This window comes from Rhinolophus hipposideros (genome assembly GCF_964194185.1).
Source record: "Rhinolophus hipposideros genome assembly, chromosome: 17".
NCBI lineage: Eukaryota > Metazoa > Chordata > Mammalia > Chiroptera > Rhinolophidae > Rhinolophus > Rhinolophus hipposideros.
Genome location: NC_138063.1, coordinates 16,417,025 through 16,441,896, shown reverse-complemented (window position 1 = coordinate 16,441,896; position 24,872 = coordinate 16,417,025). Strand labels below are relative to the sequence as shown.

General features: G+C 38.9%; 1 protein-coding gene and 1 pseudogene across 3 annotated transcripts in view; both read right to left on the bottom strand.

The window, feature by feature from the left end:
* The window catches only part of MBD2 (methyl-CpG binding domain protein 2), a 60,024-nt gene extending 45,281 nt beyond the window's left edge, over positions 1-14,743 (bottom strand). Inside the window, exons 1-2 of one of the 2 annotated variants that reach the window (XR_013995312.1) lie at positions 14,089-14,743; positions 2,838-2,997 (exon numbers count right to left, since the gene is read on the bottom strand). Coding sequence is in view for 1 of the 2 variants with exons in the window: in XM_081079074.1 (XP_080935200.1) it covers positions 2,838-2,997; positions 14,089-14,633 (705 nt within the window). In the remaining variant the exon portion in view is untranslated. The remainder of the gene's footprint in view (positions 1-2,837; positions 2,998-14,088) is intronic. The other variant, XM_081079074.1, reaches the window with a different exon arrangement.
* A 4,553-nt stretch (positions 14,744-19,296) lies between these two features.
* Positions 19,297-19,763, bottom strand: LOC308509827 (proteasome maturation protein-like; annotated as a pseudogene). Its single transcript has one exon. The product of its transcript is annotated as a proteasome maturation protein-like (transcript).
* Between the last annotated feature and the right edge of the window lie 5,109 nt (positions 19,764-24,872).

Below are 24,872 nucleotides of genomic sequence, written 5' to 3'. Positions count from 1 at the left end.
ATCAAAAGACAATTCCCACTCCACTGTACCCACCCAGCCTAAAATAATTAAAAGCCACTTTGCAAAGATCATCAGAAGATATCTTCCCAACCATACCCGAATGTATTATTCACCCACTAAACTCACCTTTGATATGGAAGATGGAGCACAGTTTACAATCAGTCAACATAAACTATAATTTAGCCTGTTTCAAAGCTTATATTGTTAATTACATTTCTAATTCTTTGAAGATAAGCCTTTAAAAAAAAAAACTCAAAACAACGTAATAATGCACTTCAGTCAGGTTTATAACCACATAACAAAATATTACCTCAGATTCCTGTATACTGGTTTAAATCTCCCAGCTTTCTCTATACTGTTTTATTATTAAAAAGACATAATACAGTTATTATTAATTACTCATAAATACGTTTTCTGCTTTACAGAGATATTTAATGTTGGTGTTATTTTAAAAGAGAGCTTATTTTTTAAAACGCAATACTCATGCATTTTTCTGACTACTTAAAATAAAATCAGATGCAAAACAAGACTCTACCCCCAAAGATTCAGACAGAAAGCTTTCAGAAAACATTGACAATGAAAGGTGTCATTCCAAAATAATGTATGGTATATTAATTTATTCAATAAACATTTATCACCACTATAAATTTCTGGAATGAGGTATTCAATCAAATAAACAAGAAGCAAACATTTATTAAGTACCTACCGTGTGCTAGGCTTTGGACAATATACACAAAAACAATTATACAAAAGGCCTGGTCCCTGCCCTCGCGGAGCTCACAGTCTGTAGGAGGCGACAAGCACAAACACAGCAGCAAAGCACCAGGGAGGCACAACGAAGAGGGACTGGTTCTGCCTGGAGGATGCAGGGCAGGCGTCACAGAGATGGAGGCAATGGAGCTGGGCCTTGGATGAGGAGCTGTTCGCCAGGTGGAGGGGGAGGGGGGAGCGCATTCCAAGCAGAGGACACAGCACATGAGCAAGCAGAGTCTTGAAAGCGCATGCCATGGTGCAGGGTGATGAGCGAGCGGTCCCGCGCAGCTAGAGCGTAAAGGTGCACACAAACTAAAGAGACGAATCAGTGTTTGGTTTTTAGTGACTCGTAACTATCAGGAAGCACATCTTCACATTACACTTAGTGTAGCTTAACTGTGATTCTGGTAACAGCAGGATAGTTTGAAAGCATTCCATTCATTTCATAAATATTTGAGCCCCTTCAATTGATACCCAACACTGTGGTTAGAGTTTTTTAAAGGCAGTTTTAGAAAAATAAATCTTGATTTTCCTCCGCACATTTAAGAAGCAAAATAAACCAAGAATAAATGTTTTCTTAAGCTGAAATCACACAGCTTTGCCTATATACACTCAAGGTCCTAACTTTTGTTAACTTGAGCTCCCTCTACTCTTATCACTCTCTCGTATCCTTCACACCTTCAAAACTATCAACCCACAATATCACCGTAGTTTAGCATTACAGAGGCAATTTCAGCCTTCCCTTCGCATTCTGCCTACCTAAATAAGGTACCCGCCAATGTCCCTCTGGAAACCAATGCAAGGTAACCAATGCAACATACGAGGAAACTATGCATTCTAACTTCCATAACAATTTTTGCAATTAAACTACTGTAAACAAAGTAGGAAGCTGAATTCTGAATAAAGAGAGATATGAAGCACAGACCCCATACCGTTCAGGAAAAGCAAAAAGATGAGGAGGAAAAGAGCTTGGATAAGAAAGTCTCCTAGACTGGCCACCAGGCAACACTGTTCACCAAGGTGGCTCAGTGCTTAGGAAGGTGAAATAGGGAAAGGAATGGAACTACTGTCGGTCAAATACTTGGCCAGATGTTTTCATATAAATTCCTATTTATTCCTCACAATGCTAAGGAAAAGATTTCATTACCTTAATTTTACCAAAGAGAAGTGTGAGGCGTTCAGAGGTTAAGGAAGTTGCCCATGACCGGGTGAGCTAATTAAGGGGCAGAGCCAGGGCCTGGAACCACACCCCCTGCAGCCAAAGCCTTTCCCACCCTACACACCGCCTCAGGGTTCCTAAGAGGAAGGCACACTCCCAAGAGGCATGCAGGGTTACATGAGCCATATCCCTAGAAAGAAAGCCCTTACTTTTCCCTTCCCCATTTTCACACAGAGTGAGACAATGGTGGTGGCAACACACATACACATTTATCTCTGAAATTTAGAGAAAGAAAAATTGAGGGGGGGAATAAAGGTTCTATAAAATTAGTTACCCTTGGAGGGAGGAAAAGGCTTTCTTTGTGAAGACACTGGGTGCTGTTATACAATTAAATTAGCATAATTCAAATGCTACTTGTTAAAATTCCTATACAATAAACCATCAACTAAGTAGCTCAATAAAAATACGAGCTAACAGAAAAATCTCCAATCACAGCACCTGGATGAGAACATCATCAAAAGTCAAATAAAAAGTCCCCTTTCTCAAATCCTAATCCTGAAAATTAGTAGGTAAGTATAAACTATGTGGTAAGAATACCACATTAAAATTTTGCCTCTTTGCGCAATAGGGACTATTTCTAAGGAAAAAAATAATCAACAAACCAATCTTTTGTAAATAATTCCAACGGGCCAAAAGTGTGATTGGCCTGAAATGTTTTCAACTGTGCACAAGTGACTTAGGTTCTCTCTCTATATAAGTGCTGCTAACTACCAGAAGATTAATCCAATTTGTAGTCCAAATGCTTAGTGAGGGGAAAAAGGAAAAAAGAAAACTGGGACATTCAGACAACCAAAATTCCAATGAGATATTTGAAACATAAGATACTTTTTGGAGAGCTTCTGAAACAGCATACATATTAACCAACCTTATTCTGATTGAGAGGATCATTCCGCAGTCTCTGTTTGTTCTTCTGTAATTTACTAGGCATCATCTTTCCAGTTCTGAAGTCAAAACTGCTGAGGTCAACAGTATTTCCCAGGTACCTTGCCAACTGAGGTTTGCTTCTGAACTTCTTACCACTCGGACTAGAACAAAGATAATGTTAATTGTACAAAAGACAGCAATATTTACCCTGGACGCTACATAAATCTTTTTCTTCATGCCTTCCTTCCTGTTCTCAACTGTTACCACATCACAATTTTACATGTTTATTTTTTTCAAAGTAACGTTAAAGTTTTAAAGGAACTTTGTAACTTCACTATAAAAAGAGACAATGTGTCATCTAGTGTAACATCCACTAGGTACACCAGCGGAACACATAGCAGATGTCACTACAGACTATCCCACTGGTCACTCACTTGGCAACCACTAACAGAATCCCTACACAAACCACATGCACAGCACAAGCACACTGCCAATGTCTTCAATCTTACCAACTTTTTTCCAAATTGACTTTTGAAATGCTGATTTTTCTATAAGTATTACATATACACAATGTCAGCAGTAATCAGAAAGAACTTCAGAACAATTTTTTTCTGAAGTCAACACCCTAGTTGAAAACACGCATACAACATATATAAACACTTGGAATCCATATCTCTTTGGGCTACCAATTTGAACTCATAACATTTACAATGCGGAAAGAAAATCTTGAATTAGACAATATTTAAATGCTCTCTTATGTATTAACTACTAAACGGAGAACACTAAGGCAAACATTTGCAAATGTGTTTATATGATGCTGACCTGAGTTTTTGTAGCCAAAATCCTACCTTAGAGAAGCATATCAAGAATAATTTATTTCCTGTAAGAAATATTGTCAAAGCTGTAAAATTACAAAAGTGCCAGAATTATACAGGCTAACCTGGTATGTTCTAAAACATTTTTTCCTGTGTGGCACTTATCTGTAAGAAAATCTTTATGGAAGTATGCCCCAAAGTCTTATCTAAATTTTCTGAGCTAAATGTGCTAGAATAAAACTGTTAAAGTCAGCAGGATATATCACCAGAGAGAATTGTGAGAATTCTAGACTACCTCTCAAAGAAGCCAACATGTTGTATTTAGAACTTAACCTTGCACCAACTGACTACAATAAAAGAAAGATAATTCAACAAAAAGACAAAAGAGAAAAGGCTAGAAAACTCAGCAATAAAACATTCCCCTGGAACAGCAAAATCTCTCTCTGGGTCAAGTCCAAACCAACACACCCCTCTTTGTCACAAACTCTGGTATTCTGCCACCACCGACTTCAAGACAACTGAAGATCGTATCAACATTCTTTTTCCACAACCACATGACGTCAAGTATTCCTGAAACACAATTCAAAGTATAGAATTCGGCCTACAGATGAAGATAACAACCAGTGACAACCAGAACGTGACAGACTAGAACAAAGTGGAAAACAAGAACACAGCAAAGAACGGAAGATTAGGGTAAGCACCCCCCACTCCCATTCTAACGCACACTTCCCAATGTGCTCAGATCGTAAAATAAAAGAGCACGTAGCCCTCCATACTGTCCCAAACTTGAAGCATCTCTGCCTACCAGACGTCCCCTCTCAAACCCATCTAGCACTGCCTCTGCTGCAGCGTCACCGTCCACCTGGCATGTGACCCTCCAGCGACAAGGGCCGGTCACAGTGCTTCACTGCCCCATCCGCCAGCTACAAAGGCAATACCAAGTCCTACAGTGCAGACTCCTCAATGCTGACAAAACAGCTTCCCCTTAATGACACATCAAAACCCTTCAATCTGTTTACGTATTTTTTTCCAGACTCTTCTCCATAACTGCTATAGCTTGTGCTTGGTACTTTAAGGTAAGTCGACCTAGCACCCAGTGGATGTTAAGACCAGGCACCTTCCTCTGCAGGAAATGAAGGTAAGCATATTGAAGGACAAGACCTCAGGGGACGGTCAAGCAGGAATTCTGCCCATCGCACACAGACCGTCTGCACAGCAGCAAGATGGCCCTAGATGTGGCTGAGGAAGTCAATGCTACATGAACAAAAAGATGGTATGTCATTGAAGCTCTGGCCTTACCCAAAGTGACAAAATTACCATCTGTCTGCGCTCTAAAGATGGCTACTGTAGAGCCCAGCCTCAGACGCACCATGACTTACTGTGACTAAAAGCATCGAACTGTAACTTAGGGAAACTACTTTTCTTTTTTTACCTGAAGGAGACTAGTGAAGATTAGTCATTTTCAGATTTCTCTGCCTAGAGTGACGACTTCTAATCCCAGTAATGAAATACTAATATTTCACTTTCAACCACAAAAAAATCCCTACAACTGCCCTCTATATATGCCAATCCTGAACCAACTTGTGACGGCTTCACCTTTAAATTCTACCCACTAAGTACCCTGAAGAAAAGGAATTAATACAAATCAAAAACATGAGTTATATTTTTCCAGTTCATGGAAGAAAATTTCATCACTTGAACTATGTCTTTGCTTGCTTCCACTCTGATCAAACTGCTTAAAGCACTTCTTTAACCTTACTCTTCTAAAGGAGGTTTCTAAATATAGATTATCAGAAGAAATGTTATTTGCATCTGGCTTTCAAATCTAAAAAAAAATTGAGATACCAAAATACTTCAGTTATAGTCACCTTGACTGAACGATACTCGCCTGTAATCATCATTACCCGACAACTAGAACGCCCTGCCAGTCTACGACATACATATTAACTCTTCTGACGACCTGCTGTTTGCATGAGAACACTCTTAGTCTAATAGAGCAGAACACATTTTTTTCTTGTTACTTTGGTAACATGGATAATCATGGTATTTAGTCAAATCATACAGGTCTGAGCAAACACAGGTATATCTTCAAACCAGTTTACAACAGGATGAGCCGTGGGGGCGGCAGTAATCAGAGTAACAGGAACTGGCCTATGAGTGGAGTGGCACTGTGGGTAGCAGATGGTTAGCTCAGGCTGAGGAGCACGCTCAGAGATGCACCACTCTCAACAATATCAGGAAGTACTTGGTGGGGAATAATAAAGATACCTGCACTGAAAATTCTATCAGCTACAGCACTGAAAAAGTTTGAGAATAAGAAAACAGCAACTCTATTATATTTTCCTACCCTCCTTAAATGTTAAAGCTTACCTGTTACTTACAAAAGTAAGTATTGAAAGAAAGACTTCTCTAGCTTTAAATAACAATTGTCTCCAAAAATTAAATTTTAGCAGATTAAAAATCTGAAATTAAAATTACTTGTTTGGACTTAGGTACTGCATACTGTGATTTATAAGAAATACGTATTTGGTGATCCAGATGACCAAAACCAAATACATATATCTCATATATGTATATGTGGTTTTCATCCTTCTGGCTCACAGCTCCCAAACCCCTTGGAATTTCCTAAGTGATAAGAGCAACAATCCTGTCTCTTGCCATGTTAATGAGGTGACTTTTGGACCCCACTCAAGGCTAGAGACTTTCAGTTCCACCTCCTGACTTCCTAGAGGAGAGAGGGGAGTGACGTTGACTCAACAGCCAATAAGCCAATGACTTAGTCAATTATGACTATGTAATAAGCCTTCAAAAAAATCCCAGAAGACAGCTTGTCAGCCCTGTTTGGGAGAATTTCCCGTTAGAGAACCAGAATGTTTCCACATGCCCCAGCTCCAGGACAGAAGCTCCTTCATTCAGGACCTCACGCTACGTATTTCTTCATCTGGCTGTTGATTTGTATCCTTTACTATCCTTTGTAATAAATCGGTGATCTAGTGAGTAAATGGGTTTTCCTGAGTTCTATGAGCCACTCTAGCAACTTAACAGAACCCATGGAAGGGGTGTGGGAACCTGTGATTTATAGTCAGTCAGAAGTACAGGTAATAACCTAGAATTGCCACTGGCATCCTGAGTTAACGGGTTGCTGGAACATCCAATCTGCAGCCAATGGGTCAGAAGCACAAATAACCTGGGCTTACGGCTGGCATCTCACTGGCATCAGAAGTGGTGGGAGGTCTTGTGGGACTGAGCACTTAACCTGTGGGGTCTGATTCTATCTCCAGGTATGCATATGGTGTCAGAATTTAGCTGAAATCTCAGAGAGCTGGCTGGTGTCAGATTTGCTTGTTGGTGTGGGGCAACTGCTATACACACACTGGAATGAGGTCTGGGAACGCTTTTCAGATACAAAGCATATAATCAGAACACTGCCACACCAAAACTCCAAAAATATATACCACTGCTTCAAAACTACATGACACGCACACAGAAATATCTATCTAAAAGTCAGCTCTCCACTCCCCCTTCTTTAACTCCTTTATTTCCAAACTTTAAATGTAGACCTTTCCTAAAGTGAACCATCCTCAGCCCTCCTCTATAGTTTGTTCCTGGTACATTCTATCTACTCTTATCTCACTTTTATGTCGCATCTCTAGTCAGTTACTAAATCCAGTTCCTTCATAATCGCCTTTTAATCAAACCTTTCCATTTCCATCCTACTCTCTAAATCAACATTTATCATCTCAGGTCTAAATCACCATGATAGGCAGATTTTCTATTTACTAGTCTCTCTGCATTCTAACCTATGCAGACTGCTCTTCTAAAAACACAACTACACAAGATCATAGATCGGTTTAAAAGCCTTCAATGGACTTTCACGCATTAGCAAAAGGGAGTCAAATATCTTAGTCCTGCATTTGAGATCTTTTTTCATCTAGCCTCCTCTTAATCTTCAACCTTTCTTTCCACTCCTCTTACCCAGTGACCTTTGTTCCAGCCGTGTTGGTTTATTCACTCTATTTTGAACAGGCTGAATGGTTTTCTTTCCTCAGCCCTTCGCAAACCATGTCTTTTACCTGACTTATGCATGTCCTTTATCCCCAACCCCCAAAGGCCAGAAATACCAATCCACTTATACTTCTTCCATAAAGCCTTAACAGAACAAAGTAATACGACTGTTTCCTTCCCCTGAACAATATAGCAATTACTGCCTGTATCAGGCAAATAATCATGAACTTCCTGTTGGCATCTCTTATACTCTAGTTTTGAAATACTGAGTGCTGCATGGTTATAAAACTTCCACAAGTTTAAATCTTACCTTCACAAATAGCATACTGAGTAGTTATTTATGAATGTTAAGTAGTTATTTATGAATGAAATGATATAATGTCAGATTTTCTTCTAAATAACGAAGACTGAATCGGGGTAGTGGATTGGGGTATGGATGGAATAAAATTGGCAATTGCTAGGCTGGGGACTTGGCAGTTTTTTATATTATTTCCTCTACCTTTTTGTATATATGTTTGAAATTTTCTACAATGTATGTTTAAAATATAAACATTAAAGTATGCAACTGAGTATTTCCCTTGAAAGTTGGAAAGTTCTCTTTAATATATGAAGAGTTTGGGCAAGTAAATTTGAGCATTAATGAATTTCTTTAGCAGTTGGGATAAGGGTAGGGGAGTGCAGAATTATTTTTAAAGTATAGATAAGGAAAAAAAATATTTACAATTTGGCTACTAATAAAATGTGACAGCAGTCCACCTTTTCCCTCGACATAAATGTTTAAGGAATCACACCACACACACAATTTTAAACAGTATAAAAGACCTGACCTATAATTCAAATTGTACCAATCATTCTCATTCCATAAACCAGCATTTATATCACTGGCAGCAAATTCTATTATCTTTATATCACGGTTAAAGAAGGAAAAAAAAGCCAAGATGATCCACTGAAAAATAAAAAATAATTTTAAAAAATGAATGAATGTAGAATTCTACCTATCTCATCCTACTGCCTTAAGGCCACTCACTTTCTGAAAAAGGAAAAACGCTGGTTTGGGTTCAATTTGGTTCAATTTGGAACTGGTTCAATTTGGTTCAATTTGGAAATGGACACTGCTATGGAAATGTCAAAAACTAAATATGACTGGAGATTATTTCAAAATATAATTGGGGGAAGTGGGGGGGGGGGGCAGGGGGGTAGAGGCTGGATACTGACAAAAAAGATTGGCCAGGAGCTGTTAAACCTGGCTGACAAGCACATGAGGGACTCATTACACTTTTCTATCTACTTTTTCTTTTGTATATGTTGAACTTTTCCATAATAAAAAACAGACATAGGTAAAACAAACAAGCATACAAACAAACCCCAAAACAGGTTATATTTTTTTTCAAAAGAGGATAGGGGCCTAGAAGAGAGGTCTTTTTAAAGAGATGTGTATACATCACTGCATACATGTTAAAAAGAATTTTAAGGACATTCAGCCTTGCTTTAATCTATGGGTTCTGCCAGCATTAAAAGAACAAAGAAAAAAAAAAAATACCAAGAAACATTTTTCAAAAATCTTTAAACGAGGATGATATTCTTCCTCACATTTATAAATCACTCATAATTGTTCCCGACAAATTTTAAAATCTAATTTTAAGTTACTTTTACTATTATTTATATTCACATCTAGTTACCAAATGAGTTTGAATTTACAAGACAAGGCAAACTCATAAGATCCACAGATATTATTCAAATTTCATTCTACTCCATACTTTTATGTTCCTATCTTGGCAAGTTTTAGTTTTTCAAAGTTATGATAAAATTAAGTAAAACTTCATTTTACAACTTGCCTAGTCATTTCTCAGTGGAAATGGCAAACAGCAATAAAAAATTAATAAACAAGAGCTGCGAAGAGTATTACTATTCCTGGCCAAACAGTAAATCCTTGAAATAAGAGTTGATGATTTATTTCTAATTCATCATGCAAGTCTGATAAGATCTCAAACACGAGATAAAAGGTTATGAATTTCTATTATTAGTCCCACTACAAAATCTAAAAAAAAAAAAAAAAGCATCACCTCCTTTGCAAATCACCTGTTTGTTCCATTTGTTAAAACCAAATTATGACTCTGTGTCTCAAATGAAATTTTTAAAGCAATCTGAAAATATCACCTATCAATTTCTGTTGGAGATTATTTTTAGAATGTATGTGTATCACTTCCTTTTGAGGTACGTACTCGTATTTCCGCTACTGCAAGTATTGTGCGTATTCTGGCAGGTGAGACTTTGCATGTCAGATTCTAAAAATCAGATGTAGGGCAGATGGCAGTGTTGCACTCTCACAAAAATTACTCTAGCACATCACAAAAAGTGCTAGAAGCTGAAGGAGAATTATCAGAGAACAATTTCCACCACACCCATATGTCTTTTATTTGTGGATCCTGGCTTCAATCAGGCAATATCAAGAAAAAAGACTAAAAGCGAGTCAAACTTTCAATTATGCAACAACAGTTAATAAATGTTGCATTTCTTTCCTTTCTCCAACTAAAGAGATTTTTAAATTAGTCTGTAGGGTACATTTCAATAGTGTCAACTCTGAAAAGAAACATATGAACTTTTTAGAGGAACCATATAAAACTATCTCAGTAAGTTACATTTAGCCTGCAAGTTACAATGTGATTCCTTCAAATTGTGAAAGCTTTTAAAATAAAAAAAATAAAGACCTAGAGCTTGCTTCTTAGGGAATGTGTTGCCCATTTGAATATCACTTACACTTTGCAGTGCTGTGCTTTGTCTGTTTGTAAAGTGGCTATGATGGTACCTCTACCTCCTAATGCAGGGCTGCACCACTGGGAAGTGGAATTAGAATACCAACTCCAGTCTCAGGAAACCAAAAAGCCATTCTACAAGAAAACCATTGAGGTTTTCTTGATGAGCTTAAGCTGTGTTGTACTGCCTTCTCTAGAGACTCCTACTTCTATCATATCACTCTTAACTTTACAGACTTCAATTCTAATGCCTCTGAGTCCTCTTCTTTCTAGATCAAGGTGAAATATTTTTAGCCTCTCTTCATATACCTGGCTCCCTATGATTATTTTAATTATTCTCTGACTCCACTGTATCCGTCAGAGAAATGATCACGTGCAAATGAATCAAAATTTTGATAAAAGTCAAAAATGTTTACTATTATGTTTCCAATAGCCAACCAGATGATATTTTATGGCAGCAGCTGTAACAGTTTACCATGACTCCCAGGTCTTTAACCCAATTATAAAAAAAAAAAAAAAAGTTAGAATCCAACAGATTTAAAAGTTTAGATTTAAAAAACTAAAATGGCATGAGACAGTTACTAAAGGTTCCTACCCAGCGCAAAGTATTTCAAAAACATCTACCTGCAAGTGCAGGAAACCCAAAACTAGAAATGACAGGAGTCAAGTAGACCAGTTAGAAAATTATTGTTCAAATAATGAGTTTCATATGATGGTAACTTTTTCAGAAATTATACCAATGGATCCAACACTTTATCAAACCACACCCTTTTAAAAAACAAAGTTTGGGTGATAATATATGAACTGCCACTAGCCTATCAGCAGTCCTTGACAAGAGGCATAATTATACTGCTTAACTGGCAATCAGAGGCACACCTTCCTACTAGAACTGGGAAGTCTCAGGAAACAACAAAAAACCATTCTACCAGTATTTGAGGTATGCTTGATGAGCTTAAGTCCAATTAACAAGTGTAAAACACACCCCATGTTACCAGATCCAGATTTCTTTAAATTAATCTCCCCAGGGTCAGGCTAATTCAGGAGTTAGCACTATTAGGATGTGTGTGAACAACTGGGTGCAGGTGTTCACATTACCAACAGGACAGTTAACCCTTAACCCGCCTATTAACAGACACAGGGGCTGTTTGGAGCTACTGGTTTTTAACAGCTGGCTATATGTGGGGATGCCAGCATGCAAAGCAGTGACACTGCAGATTGAAAAATAACATGTTCACCTTTACTCTAAGTAGGTAACCTCCATCATTCATTACTGAAAGAGGAAGTCATGCTACATGTGTCCTCCTGCCTCAGAATGTAACCAACCTCTCAAGAGGATTTTAAGGCTGAGTGTTACAATCCTGCATGGTAACTAACAATCTGTAGGTAGTCAACAAACAACAGACAACACTCCTTCCAGCCCTGAACTAAGCACGTGTACCACAAATCTGTTCAACCTGCCCTTTCATTTTGCATAAACAAGTAAAAAGCAAATCACTTTGTATTGTCTCATAAAAAGACTTTAATTTCAGAAAGTAATTATCACTATATTGGTTTGTAATTCGTCATAAGATTAATTTGTTTGGAAAGTTTGTTTTAATTGATTTTATCAGTTTTTCTACCACAAAATATTTATTGAATGTATAAAAAAAAAAGCACATCAAAAATTTACAACACGTTCAAAAAATATTAAGTGATCACAAACCAGAATACAGGAAGCTGCCTTTCTGAAATAACTTTTCCACCTTTTGCAAGGAAAACAACAAAAAAAGCTTTGCAGTAACCAAAAGTTAGTTTGAAAAAATACGTCATCCCAAAACCAAACAAACCATATCCCCGGAGATATACCATAGGGAGTGAAATTCAAAGTTTAAGATGCTCCACTGAGACTAGTCTAGTCTCCTATTCCTCAAGGAGCTCAATCCCAGATACAGGATATTCCTGTCTAATATAATTGGCTACAAGACATCAAGACATAATTCACAGAAAGGTTATGCATACTACCTGCTTAGAAAGAAAACAGAAGGGGCTGTTAAGGAAAGAATATGTATGCAAAAAGGAACAATTGTGAATAGTAGCACTACGTGAAACAAGTGAGAGGAGTAAACCATTTGTTCTACAATAACTCTCTTCATATTATTCAAATAAATTTAATATTTAATGATGGAGAAATACATAACAAGACAATCACCTTTGTATGCTTACGGTAAGTTTTCCGTTTTATCATTTAAGATTTCAAGATAATCATCTCAGATCAAGTGAAAAAATAGTTCTAATGAAACACTTCATTTAATTCTTTTTACTTGAAGTGAAATACATTTACTGAAGCTACTCCTCCATATATTTTGAGCAACCATCAGGAATACGTTCATGTTTACATGTCATACAACTAGTGATCACATTCCTTTGTGCATGTGTGTATATATGTGTGTATATATATATATATACACATGCACATAGCTATTTTTTTTAACCTGTTACATCTATTTAAGAGTATTTGCAATTCACAAATACTGTATTGTGTGGAGACACACAAGTACACACACACAAATATATTTCCCCAAGGGGTAATGTGTGAACCTACTTGAAGTTGAAAACAATGGAAATCCTTCATAGTATTATTCCAAAGACTAAAGAGCTGACAACAAATGGCTGTAAAACCCAAATACACTCCCTGAAAAATGATTCAGTCAGTCCACAAACATAGCCTCCAAGGACTTGAATACAACGTTTGTTTTCTTCTATAAATGGGATGATTTATTTTTAAAAAGTCAGTAAATTTGTTGATAAGAAAATTCCACTGATATCAATAGCCACAGGCACTTTCCGGAGCTTACTGGGTCATCCCAACTGATGACATGGACGGCATGTCCACAGGATCACAAGATCAGGCCAAGCTGAAAACCTTGAATCATTTAGATGCGAGGCACTGATGACACTTGGGGCAGATGATTTTTTGGTGTGGGGGCTCCCCGTGGATTATAGAATAGTTAGCAACATCCCTGGCCTCTACCCACTGGAGGCCTACAGCAGCCCCTTCCATGGTGTGACAACCAGAAACGTCCCCAGACGTGGCCAAATGTCCCCTGGGGGACAAATTTTGGTCTAGGAGTCTAACAACTTGTTACAGTGTTTTAGTTTTCTAAAGACAGTAAGTTCTGTAACACCAAGAGCGTGCTAAGAAACTTCAGGCATTCCAAATGGCTACTTTATATGAAACTTTCCTGGGTCCCACGAAGTAACTGAAACCCTGCTGCCACCGATAGCTGATTCTTCCACATGTGCATGATTAAACACCCTTGTGAGGATGAGTCTGGGACAGACTGGGAGTGGAGCCAACGGTGACTGGCTTTTACAGTTTCGATGAATTACACCTCCTTTTAACCCTGCAGTGGGCCGAGTCATCGCCGCCAGGGTAACCCCTGCTCTACACACTACTGTCCTCGACACCTTCCACACGCGACGCCCGCCTCGGGGCTGCCACCATTCAGACACGGTGCCTGTCACTGCACTGGGGGCAATTCCCGCCCAAGGGCTCGGGCATCTTCTACCACCAGGCCAGTCCGTCTCTGACACTTCCCTCGGGTCCCCGCTCTCCTTCAGACGTCCCCAGCCCAGGTCAGCACCTGACCCTTGACCCCGGTCTGACCCCAACGTCCCCTCCCCGCCCCCAGGGCGGTACCTGAAGTAGTAGACATCGCTCTTGCCGGCACTGAGCCCAGATTTTCGGATCACTTCCTCCTTCTTCCATCCGGGGGGGAGGGCCGGGCAGTCCATCCTCTTCCCGCTCTCCGTGGCCCGGGGTCCCCTGGGCCCCGGCCCCGCGCTCCCCGACGGGAAAGGGACCGGCTCCCGCCGGGGGGCGCCGCCGCCACCGCTGCCGCCGCCGCAGCCGCCGCCGCCGCCGTCGCCGCCAAGGCCGCTGCCGCCACTCGGGGGACGGCCGCGGCCCCGCCCCCGGCCCCGGCCCCGTCCCCGGCCACGGCCACGGCCCCGGCCACGGCCACAGACGCCGCCGCCCCGGCCCGCCTGCTTCCACCGCCCCCGGCCACGGCCGCCGCCCCGAGCGCCTTCCCTGCGCACGCCGCTCACCGGGGACGGGGCGAGCGCGCTGCCCTGGCCCCCCTGCTCTATGGCGGAGTCGCCGCCAGCGCCGCTGCCGCCCGCCGCGCTCTCCCCCTCCTCCTGCTCCGGGCAGCAGCGGCCTCCCCCCGGGTGCGCGCGCATCCAGCCCCCTCCCCAGCCGGCTCTGCGCTTCTTCCGTAACCGAGCCCTTGGAATCCCGGAGACCCGCCCCGCCCGCAGCGCGGCGCGCGGGGGACGCGCGCAAGCATCATAGAGCGGACGCGCACAGAGCGGCCCTCCCGCTCGGGGCGTGGCCCCGGCCACCGCCTCTTAGGTCCTCCAAGCGCGCTGGGCGGCCATCTTGTCCCCGCCTCCTCGAGGACACGCCCCCGGCCCCACCCGCTCCTCCCCGGGCCGCGCCCTTCCGGCCCCGGTCCCCACGCGGCGCGCGGAGCCCGGAAGGCGGGCGGGACGTGGCGTCGCCCGTGCAGGGTTGTCAGGGGAACTGCAGTTACTGCGCTTCGAGTAGTGCGAACCTCCCACTGTGTGGTTTTACCCTCGTCTGCTTCCCAATGAGTGGACAATAAACAAAATATACATATTTTATACTAAGTCGACCATTCATTTAACTGGGTAATAGATACCCCCTCTCCTGCCTCTGCACCAAAACTGACCGGGGAAGTGATGGAAAGAGTGAGTCAAAGCGTCCCATTAGACTAGTGTCACTGTCCTCCGGAGTCAGGCTTCTGGACCTCGGACCCTGGGTGATCATCCTCCCGGAGCTTTTCAGGCTGTAGGAAGGGAAACGATAACTTAGCACGCGCGCTGCAGTTCGAGGGAGTTCACCTCTAACTCCTCCTTGAAATGACCAGAACCCCTGAATCCATCTAGAATTGACCAAATGTGTTAGCATCTTTCTTTAATTGGGACTTCCTTCACGAATGGCCTTTGACAGATATCGATGGCCTTTGACTCGGTAAATAACTCCCTTATGTTGAAAGACCAACTTAACCCACCGTCACGCTTTTAGGAATCCGGAATTCATTTGGATCTGCCCACTCATCATTCAGGAGTCATTTTAAAGAACAATGCCAAATTGATTTAAGGACTGATTTAAATTTTAGAGAAGCATCTTTTCTGTCTGTTGTTTAGCACTTAGACAAACGTGCTAGCGAACTCCAAGGTGATACATTATGAAATGTTTGGAAGACTGAAAACGTACGTTTTATCTGGTTGGTGATAAACCATTTTCATTTTTTGTACATATAGGATCTAAAAGTTGAGGGCCAACTTTAATGTGTAGGAAAAGTTGATTTATATTATCAAAAATTAAAAGCTGAAAATTTATTTGATTTGCCTTTGCAATATATGCAAACACCAACTCATACACAAAAACTTGTCTGTCTCTGAGCCTGGCCTTAGACTTCTTTTTAATGTCCTTAATTTGAGATACACTGAATTATAGAATAGCTTCCTTCAGGAAATCAATCTAGAAATGTGTCCGGCAGAGTTGGAAAATTGCTTCTCCAGAGAGTGGTCAATTGTGGAAACGTGCATTTAGAAGTCAGCTTATGAAAGTGACAATTGAAGGGGGGGAAAAGAGAAGAAGAAAAGAAAGAGGAATTGATAACTGAATCTTAAGGAGCATCTACTTTCGAGTCTCAGGTGAAGGAGTAAAAGTCAGAAATATTGAGCTCAAAGTTTGGATGGCAAACACCCTAAGGGTAAGGGCTTTGATTTTCACACCTGATTTAAACTAAAGGGTAAAAGAGCAAAATTCTCAGTAGAAATGGTAGTTGAGACAATAGATGGGAAAAGATATACTTTTGGAAATGTTTGCCCTTCCATACTATGTCTAACAATGGTATAGATCAAATGGTATAGTGGATAGAAAAGTGTGTTTCAAGGAGTAAATCACTATGAACTTAAGGTAATTACTTTGGCCTCTACTGCAATATATCATTTGCTAAATCCCAGTAGATATTATACAGTTCAGTGTTCCCTCTGTTAACAAAAATCTTATTTAGATATCTCAAAAGGTTTTTTTGGTCACACTTGCATTTTTCTGTTGTGATACCGTAAAGCAAATTACCGACACAAAACAAACAAAAAAAACCCACTTACTCTCCCACTAAAAGAAAACTATCTAATTAAGGAAACATTAAATTCTCACAGGGACTAGATTGAGACCCCACAGGCATTGAGAATAGATGCTTAATACCTAAGAGATAGAGCCCATTGTTTCCTGTAAAATGCTGGACAAATAATAAACCTTTTATAATTCTGGGAAATGCATTTTATATCACTCCTCGAAGAAGAAGAATAGGAACACTTTTTCTCAAGCAGTAAAGTTGTGACCAAATTTTTCAATGCCATCTCTTTTACAATAGAAAACGTTTTGCTGGCCTCACCTTGTAGAAAAAGTGAAAGACAAAAGAGAGTTATGTATGAAATCTGGTCCACTGAAAAAAGAATAGAAATTTAACAACCTCTGATCTCTGCCTCCCAGGTGTAAAAGCAGGTGCTGAAACTCCAACTGTCACCTGTGGGAAACTATCAATTTAAAAAAATATTTTTCTTTTTATTGTTGACCAAGTAAAGCTGAGGGTAAGCCATTAAAAAACATCGTTTTCAAGAAAAATTGGTGTTAGTTTGGAGTTTTATTAAGAAAAATGGAACAAATTCAAGAACGGTTGAGAGGTAATGGCTGGTCTTGAGATCTGTACATTTTATTGACAAATATGTAACTTGCATTTGAATTTTTGAGTGTGATAAGATAATAAAAGAAGGATTTAAATACTGGAAAATCTTACTTTTTTCCATACAGTGTCGTCAGAGTATACCAAGACATTAAATAAGAGTGAGGGCATAGCCAAAAGACATTTTCCAGCTCTGATTAACAGGTTTTATGAGTCACTGAATTGGCCCAACTACTGTTCACCTAATTCCCAACTAAAATGAAATGCTGCTGGTGTGGCATGTCAGGAGGCTGAATGACACTTTCAAGTACATGTTGTATAAATAAATATATTTTTTTATTATTACCTTCCACTTGGAATGACTACAGAGAATCTTATACTGCATAGTTCAAACTAAAAGAAGAGTTCATTACTTGAAAGACCAGAAAACAAGGAAAGGTAAATTTGAACAAAGGGAAATTATTTCAGAAGATAGTATCTAATATTTTAAAATGTTTTTGCTAGTTGTTACATTAGCCATAGGTAAGTAGCTAGTACTGTTAAGTGTTTAGGATTAAGGAATGGAGACATGCTTATTCAATTAAAGTTCCTAAAATACTACTAGTAGAAACAATACTACCAGTGGAAAGAAAATGACCTTTAGGTTTCAAAGTTCTAAGATACCATTTAACAGGCTAAACAGTGGTTTTTAACCATAATTGTGTCTTCAAAACACCAGAATCCTAGGACACGATCCAGTCCATGAAAAATAAGGGCTGACTGTGGCTGCTTTTCACAAAAAGGGGAGGAATGCTTACTGAGTGAATCGGAAAAGTACACCTTGAGGGGAGACCTTGTGTTGTGGTGGCTTTCCCAATGTCTCAGTTTACAGCTTTGTCTGCTTTGCTGCTTTCATACTGCCCTATTGTTTCTGGTTTCTTCACCCTTGAACTTGGCTGCTACCTCAAAGTGGAAAAAGCTCCTATGTTTCCACTTCCATCCGCGCACCCCAGCACCTTTCTTTGGCTAATTCCTACTTATCCCTTTGGTCTCACCATAGATATCACTTTTTCCAAGGAGTCTTACCTGACCTTTTCCAACCCCTCCACTCCTGCACCCCCTGGATTGTGTCTGCACCACACTACCATTAGGTATTTTCCCCAACCATTTACTGTACTTTGTTGTAATTAGTTATTTCATTGTCTTTCTTCCTGTACCAGCCTAGAAGGCTATTCTTTGCATTCACCATTGCATCCCTAGCGCCTATTGCTGGGCTTACCTGGAACATGGGAAGGATTTATTAGATACTGATTAACAAGTTAATTCAATTTGTAGAAATTGTGTACTCTCAAAATAATGAGCAATGTATATTTTTCTCATTGAAAGTGTATAATAACATGGATTATCTAAAATCATAATATTAACAGCTGTTACAGTCTTAGAAAAAGTAGACAGGTTTTCATGTCCCAAGAGATATTTGACTTAATTAAAAATGAGGCTTAAATTCTTTTTTAAAAGCATGCTTGATTATAAGATAGTTATAACGTTTTCTTTAGAGTAGTGTCTTCTACATAAATTGAAAGTAACTTGATGCTGACAAGTATTGCAGGTTAGGGGTAAATTAGAAATTAGCTAAGCCGAAAAGAAAATAATCTGAGAAAAATTGTAAAAGATTCCAAAATAAAAAGACATTGAATTATATGTGGGTGTATATAATTTCAGAGAATATTAGGAAGAGTCAAGTTATTTGAAGTCAAAGAGCACACACATAAAGTAGATAAATATACAAATTCAGGAATGGTTATTTAGAAGCAGAGTCTCGTTTTGTGATTAGATCTTTGATGACATATATTCCACAAAAGTTTTGAGGAACTGATGAAGAGTTAAAGTATCTGACGACTGGCAATTTGTACCATATTCATTTTTTTTTAAAGACATAGGCTATTGTTTTAATATAAACCAGGAGTTTTAAAATCATCTCTAGTGTTTTCAACTGTCACATGGCCATAAACCAAAGACCCAAGTACTTTCAAATGATCAGATATTATTTAGGCAACAATTCTCATGTGTTGTGTACATAAAATTATAGTAAAAAGACGACTATAAACAAGATGTAGCCCCTCTATTTTCACAGACAGTACACTGCATTACAGTAAACCGAGTTTATATTCCACCATCAAGTGTGGTTCTCCCATTAGTTCACTTTGTGACGGGTCATTAAGAATATCTTCAAATCCAATAGTCTCATCATTACCCCTCAAAATATCCAGTGAAAGGTTTGAGCTTGGAAGAAATGGAAGATGCTGAACCTGCTGCCCCATCTTGAATTCCATTTGCAACTTCAGTGGAGCAAACAGACCCTGGATGTTTCTCAGTGTGGAAAAATTCATTTATCTTGGTTGAGCTAGAAATTTTTTTTCTGATAATTCAAGAGGATGACTGGGCAAGAGTTCATTTTTTACACAAGTCAAGAGGATGACTGGGCAAGAGTTCATTTTTTACACAAGAAAAATCTTTTCAAAGAAGATCATGACTTTCAAAAAGGTCCACTTGCTGAAAGTTCAGTAACAGGAATACTGTCCTTTAGCTGAGATCCAAATCCTCTCGCATTCATCTTCAACTCGCTCTGCGAACAGCCTCTCAGCCCAGTTACCGTCAGTCGGCCCAGCAGCCCCCCATATTCATTTTGAGATCAGTGATTTGGCTTCTGTGGGGGAGAAAAGCATCCAAATAGTAAATTGATTTAATTCAATGACTATTTGATAATTTTACTTGTTTTTACCTTATAAGTTAATTTAACTTTTGAAATTGTACAAAAACCATAAGCATAGTAGTGAAGTTAAAACAAGTTAAATGTTTTTACATATTTAAGTAACATCAGAACAATAATTTAACTCAAAACTGGGCTGGTGGGGGCCCTCGATGATTTTTTTCTCTCTAAAAGGAGTATGTATTTTCTCAAGTTGGAGAAAAAGTGCTCTAATTTGCACTCTTATGATCATATCCTTTCTTCCTATGTGATGAGATTTCTAAGAAATTAATATTCATCTCTGGTGACCTCCTACTTCTTGAAATTTCTTTCCTTTATTGGCTTATGAGATACCATACTCTTCTGATTCTCCTTCTGTCTATCACTTTCCAGTTGCCTTCGGGTATATTCATTCTTGGATGGTTCCTAAATGATGGTGTTTTTTGAGGTTCTATCTTTAGGTGGCTTGTCTTCTCATTCTATATGTTCTCCTTGGCAACGTCACCTACTCGTCAGATTTAGCCACAGGAGCTAACCCCTCCTTGCCCTCCAATGCCAGCATGGCTTAGGCAGCATTGGCACGATCGTCCTGTGATAGATAATCCTACAGCAGATCTCCAGATTTTCAGGTCTTGAGCAGCCCAAAGCCTGGCACCCCTCTATCACTCTTGAGTAGTGAGTCTAATTAAGAAATAACTCCTTCGCCAATGAGAAAGTCTAGGCCAGAGGACATACCTAGTGTGAGAGCTGAATGGGCTTGTCACTGAACCCCAAAAGTTAATAGACTAACCTGCCTGGTTAGGACTATCTAGTCATGTAGGGTCTCTCCCCCAACCCCCCCAGGGGCCTGGTTTTTACTCTTAGTCTTTATAACATTGCTAAGAATAATCAACAAATGGGCTGGGCAAGCAGCAAAATGCCAAAGAGGAAGAGAAGCCAGGAAGGAACTGAACTACAAAGATCCTGTTCTTTCCCAAATTCACCACTCACTCTATCTCTAGAGAGTTGGGACAAGAGAACAGGAGGGTTCCAGAAGAAAAACAAAACAGAAATATTTCCCTGTTTAAAAACACAAGTAGAAAAGACACATTCCTTTCTAAGAGTAGTGTATCATTTATGAGTGTTGAAAATTGTCCCTTTAAGCATTATCTTTCAAAACCGTGTTAACCTTTTGTTTTTGAGAAGTTTGGAAAATATTCAGATGAGTTAACCCTAAACTTAGAATAATGACTAAATCATAGGATCTGAATGATCTAATAAGATAGAAGGGCAACGTACTGATAATTTCTGTAAAGTGAAGCAAGTTTTGATATTTCACTGATATTGTAGGAGTGGAGGGAACACAAAGAAAGTCAGTAACGTGATTGGAAAGAAATATAATTTTAATCGGTCTAGTTTTTGCCTAAACTTGCTTTATCATGGAACAGATGAGATAAGGAAATGATTTCTGAACGTATTTTGAAATAGGAATCTCTTGCGACCATCATGAAAACGTGAATTTTCTATGCCAGAGAAATACCATTTTAGAGTAAATGTTATTTAATTATGCAAGATTCACCTGAAGGCAGTGTGAGGGTTGGGGGGGAGGTTGTTGCAGGTGGAAGGTTTGTCTTTTCCCTGCTAAAATAATTGGATTGTAGGAATAAAAGAGATAATCAGAATATCACATTTTAACATTCGTTGTTCTCATCGGTACTTTGGTATCGATCTTGCCTTCATAACCAAACGCAGATAAAGCCGTATGTCATTTTCACCCCTCTACAAGCAGGACAATGCCCAGACTACTGACTTCTATTCCTTGAACTACCATTATATCATGACTACCTTCTTCAGCACAACAGCCTGCCCTTCACTCACTTCTAAATGTGTCTCACTCATTTTGATCAGACAGCCCCATACTTCGATTCTTATGGTACCTTGTCATCATATCTCAATCAGATACATTCCTTTGATTACATTTCAAATGTTTCACCAGCTTGGCCTAAGGACCTTTACTTGGTTTCCTCCTACAGTATCTTGTTTCTTTCACTCTTTATATAAGGTAGATCTTTTTTCAGAGAATTTTACTTAACTCTTCATCACCTATTCTCAAGTCTTTAGGGACATAAATGCCTTGTTTTCAGTGTATTGTACTATTTTTTTAATCTTTCAAGACATTTTAAAAATGTTTCCTGTCCACGTACACAGAGATTCAAAACAGCTTTCTCGTGTTTTACCCTTCAATATGGGCAGCCTGGGATCTCCAGATATTGAGGAAAGCCCGTAACATGGAACAACAGCAAAAAACAGTAGAAAAAATAACCTTTAACCATAGAAACAAAAGAAACAGAACAATAACAGGAATTGGATACACTTTTTTCAAAATTTAATATACTCCGAGATTAACATAGTCATAAGATGTTTCAGGATGAAGAAATGATATTAAAAAGGAACAATCAGAATGATAAGGAGCACTTAGAATGTAACTATGATAGCAGAATTTTTTTTTTTTAGGAAAAATCAATAGAGGTATTAGAAAATTAAGAAAATCTCCCAGAAAATGACAGGAAGAAACAAAAAACTAGGAAGTACAGCATCTGACCAATAATAGTTCCAGAAATAAAGAACAGAAGAAGCAAAGAGGAGTAGTTATCAATAATAATAATAATAATAATTTAAGAAATTTTCTAGGGCATGAGTCTCCAGATTGATAGGCCCACTGAGACCTTTACTTAATGGAGAAAAACACAATCTCATCCCTAGATACAGCATCATGAGGTTTCAGAACATCGTAGGTAAAGGAGCGGTCCTAAAAGCTTCCAGAGAGAAGAAATTCCACATGGCAAAAGCATTCGCAATCAGAACACCACTGAACTCAAAAAATTCACATATGAAGGACTGGCCGTGAGATTGCTGCTGAACTTCTCAACAACACCTAAAGCTACAAGGCAAAAAAATATGACCTTAAATTTTTAAAAAATTATTTTCAAACTAGAATTATGTAACAGTCAACAATCATTTTCAGAACTGCAAGATGGGTCTCAAAAAATGAATTTTCCAAGGAGTCTTTCCCAAGAGGCTGCTGAAGGATGAGCTCTACCAAAACATGCGAGTAAAAGAAGATTGAGGAAGATGGGGGATCCAGTAAAGGGGGCTTTCAGTAACACAGGAGAGAGACAAAGGAATGCCCAGGATGGTGGGAAAGGAGCTCCTAAGAGCTGTGCAGTAGGCCCAGAGAGCAATACCCCAGACTGGGGGAAGAGGACCTTTATAGGAGGCACATCTAGGAAAAAAGAAAAAAAAGATTGGTTATCCATGTAGATGCTTATGCACAAAATTATATTAGAAAGCTCTTGGAAACTGTGTGTGTGTGGCAGCGGGGGGGGGGTGGGGAGTAGTGGCATCAGTGATAATTACATAGAACACCAAGAAAAATTTTTTAAGGAGGTAACTTCAGGAAAAAGGAAACAAAATAGAATCATGGTCAAACAAAATAGAATCATAATATTGTGATATTATATAATATCCACTAATATTTGAGTGCTTTAACCAAAAATTGGGAAGGTGAAATTATTAAAGGAAGTAGCTAATAAAACAGAAATTTGTTGTCTCTGGGGAGTGGGACTGAGGAATAGAGAGAGGTGGGGCTGGGTACTACATTATATATATATATATATATATATATATATATATATATATATATACACACTTAGTATTATTTAACTTTTGGAACAATGTGCAAGTATGATTTTGGTAAAAATATAACAATTTTTAAAAATTGTAATGTGACTTCCTTTTGATACCTTCACTAACCATGTCATGATATTAAGAAAAATACGATCTTTTCCTGAGTGCTTATTACCTGCCAGTCCTCATGCTGGATACTTCATGTGTTTTATATCTAATCATTGCAACACCATGCAAAGTAAATACCATTATCTTCAGTTTATATAATAGATGAGGAAACTAAGGCATTGAGAGGTTAAGTTACCCACCAGAGTTTATCTAACTGGTAAATAATAAAGCTGGAGTGTAGCCATCTAGTTTTAAAACCTGGACTCTTTCCATTACACATTGTGGTAAAATACAGCTTTACCTTTGTTTATATGTAATTTTAATTTTGCGCGTGCTAATTAATCATTCCCTGTGTGGGCTTTATGTATGTGTGGGTCACTATTGTCCGTTATGCTGTAGCTCCTTAAATTAACATTTTCAGCCTGTAGCTTACTTATCTTCTTTGGGTTTCTAGTGCATAATTTTGAATGACTCATCATATTGTTTCCTCTTTAGCTGATGTGAGTTTCAGAGATTGCTCTCAGCTCTAACTCTGAACTTTAAGAAATTTTTAGCACTGCATGATAGTCCTGAACTGCTTATTGAACCAGGTAAGTTGTGTCTAGAAAATCCGAGTTTTTATATGCTCACTGACCAAAGAGCCAAATATTATAGCAGCAGCCTCAGGAAACAAAAAGAGTAAAGTTTGCTCTTGATGAGAATTAAGCCCTCATTTATTTTCCTTATTCATCTCCCTTAATTAACTAGGGAGTAATTCTTCCAATAGAAGGGTTTTGTGACAGTAGAAATGTATGAAAATATTAAGGTAATGTCAAAAATTCAATGGGAAATATATTTCTTTAAAAGACATGAAACACAAATGTTTACAAATTTTTCTAAACACGTAACTTGTCTATAGTAATTATACATGAGGAAGACACTCTTTGGAATCTAGTTAACAATAAAAAGAGGCTAGGATTATAATTGATTATTTTAGCCTCTAAGGTCAGAAAAAAACTGTTTTCCAATTGTATACTTTTTGTAGCTTACACTTAAATAACATTTGTCCATCTACGGTAGATATACTATTAGCCACTACAACTTACAGAACGCTGTATATAATTAACTGACCTGAATAATAAATAAATAGCACTTGAGGATGCATAAGGAAAAAAGCTCCAAACTAAATTACATTTTAGAGAGAAATGGAGAATTAATGGA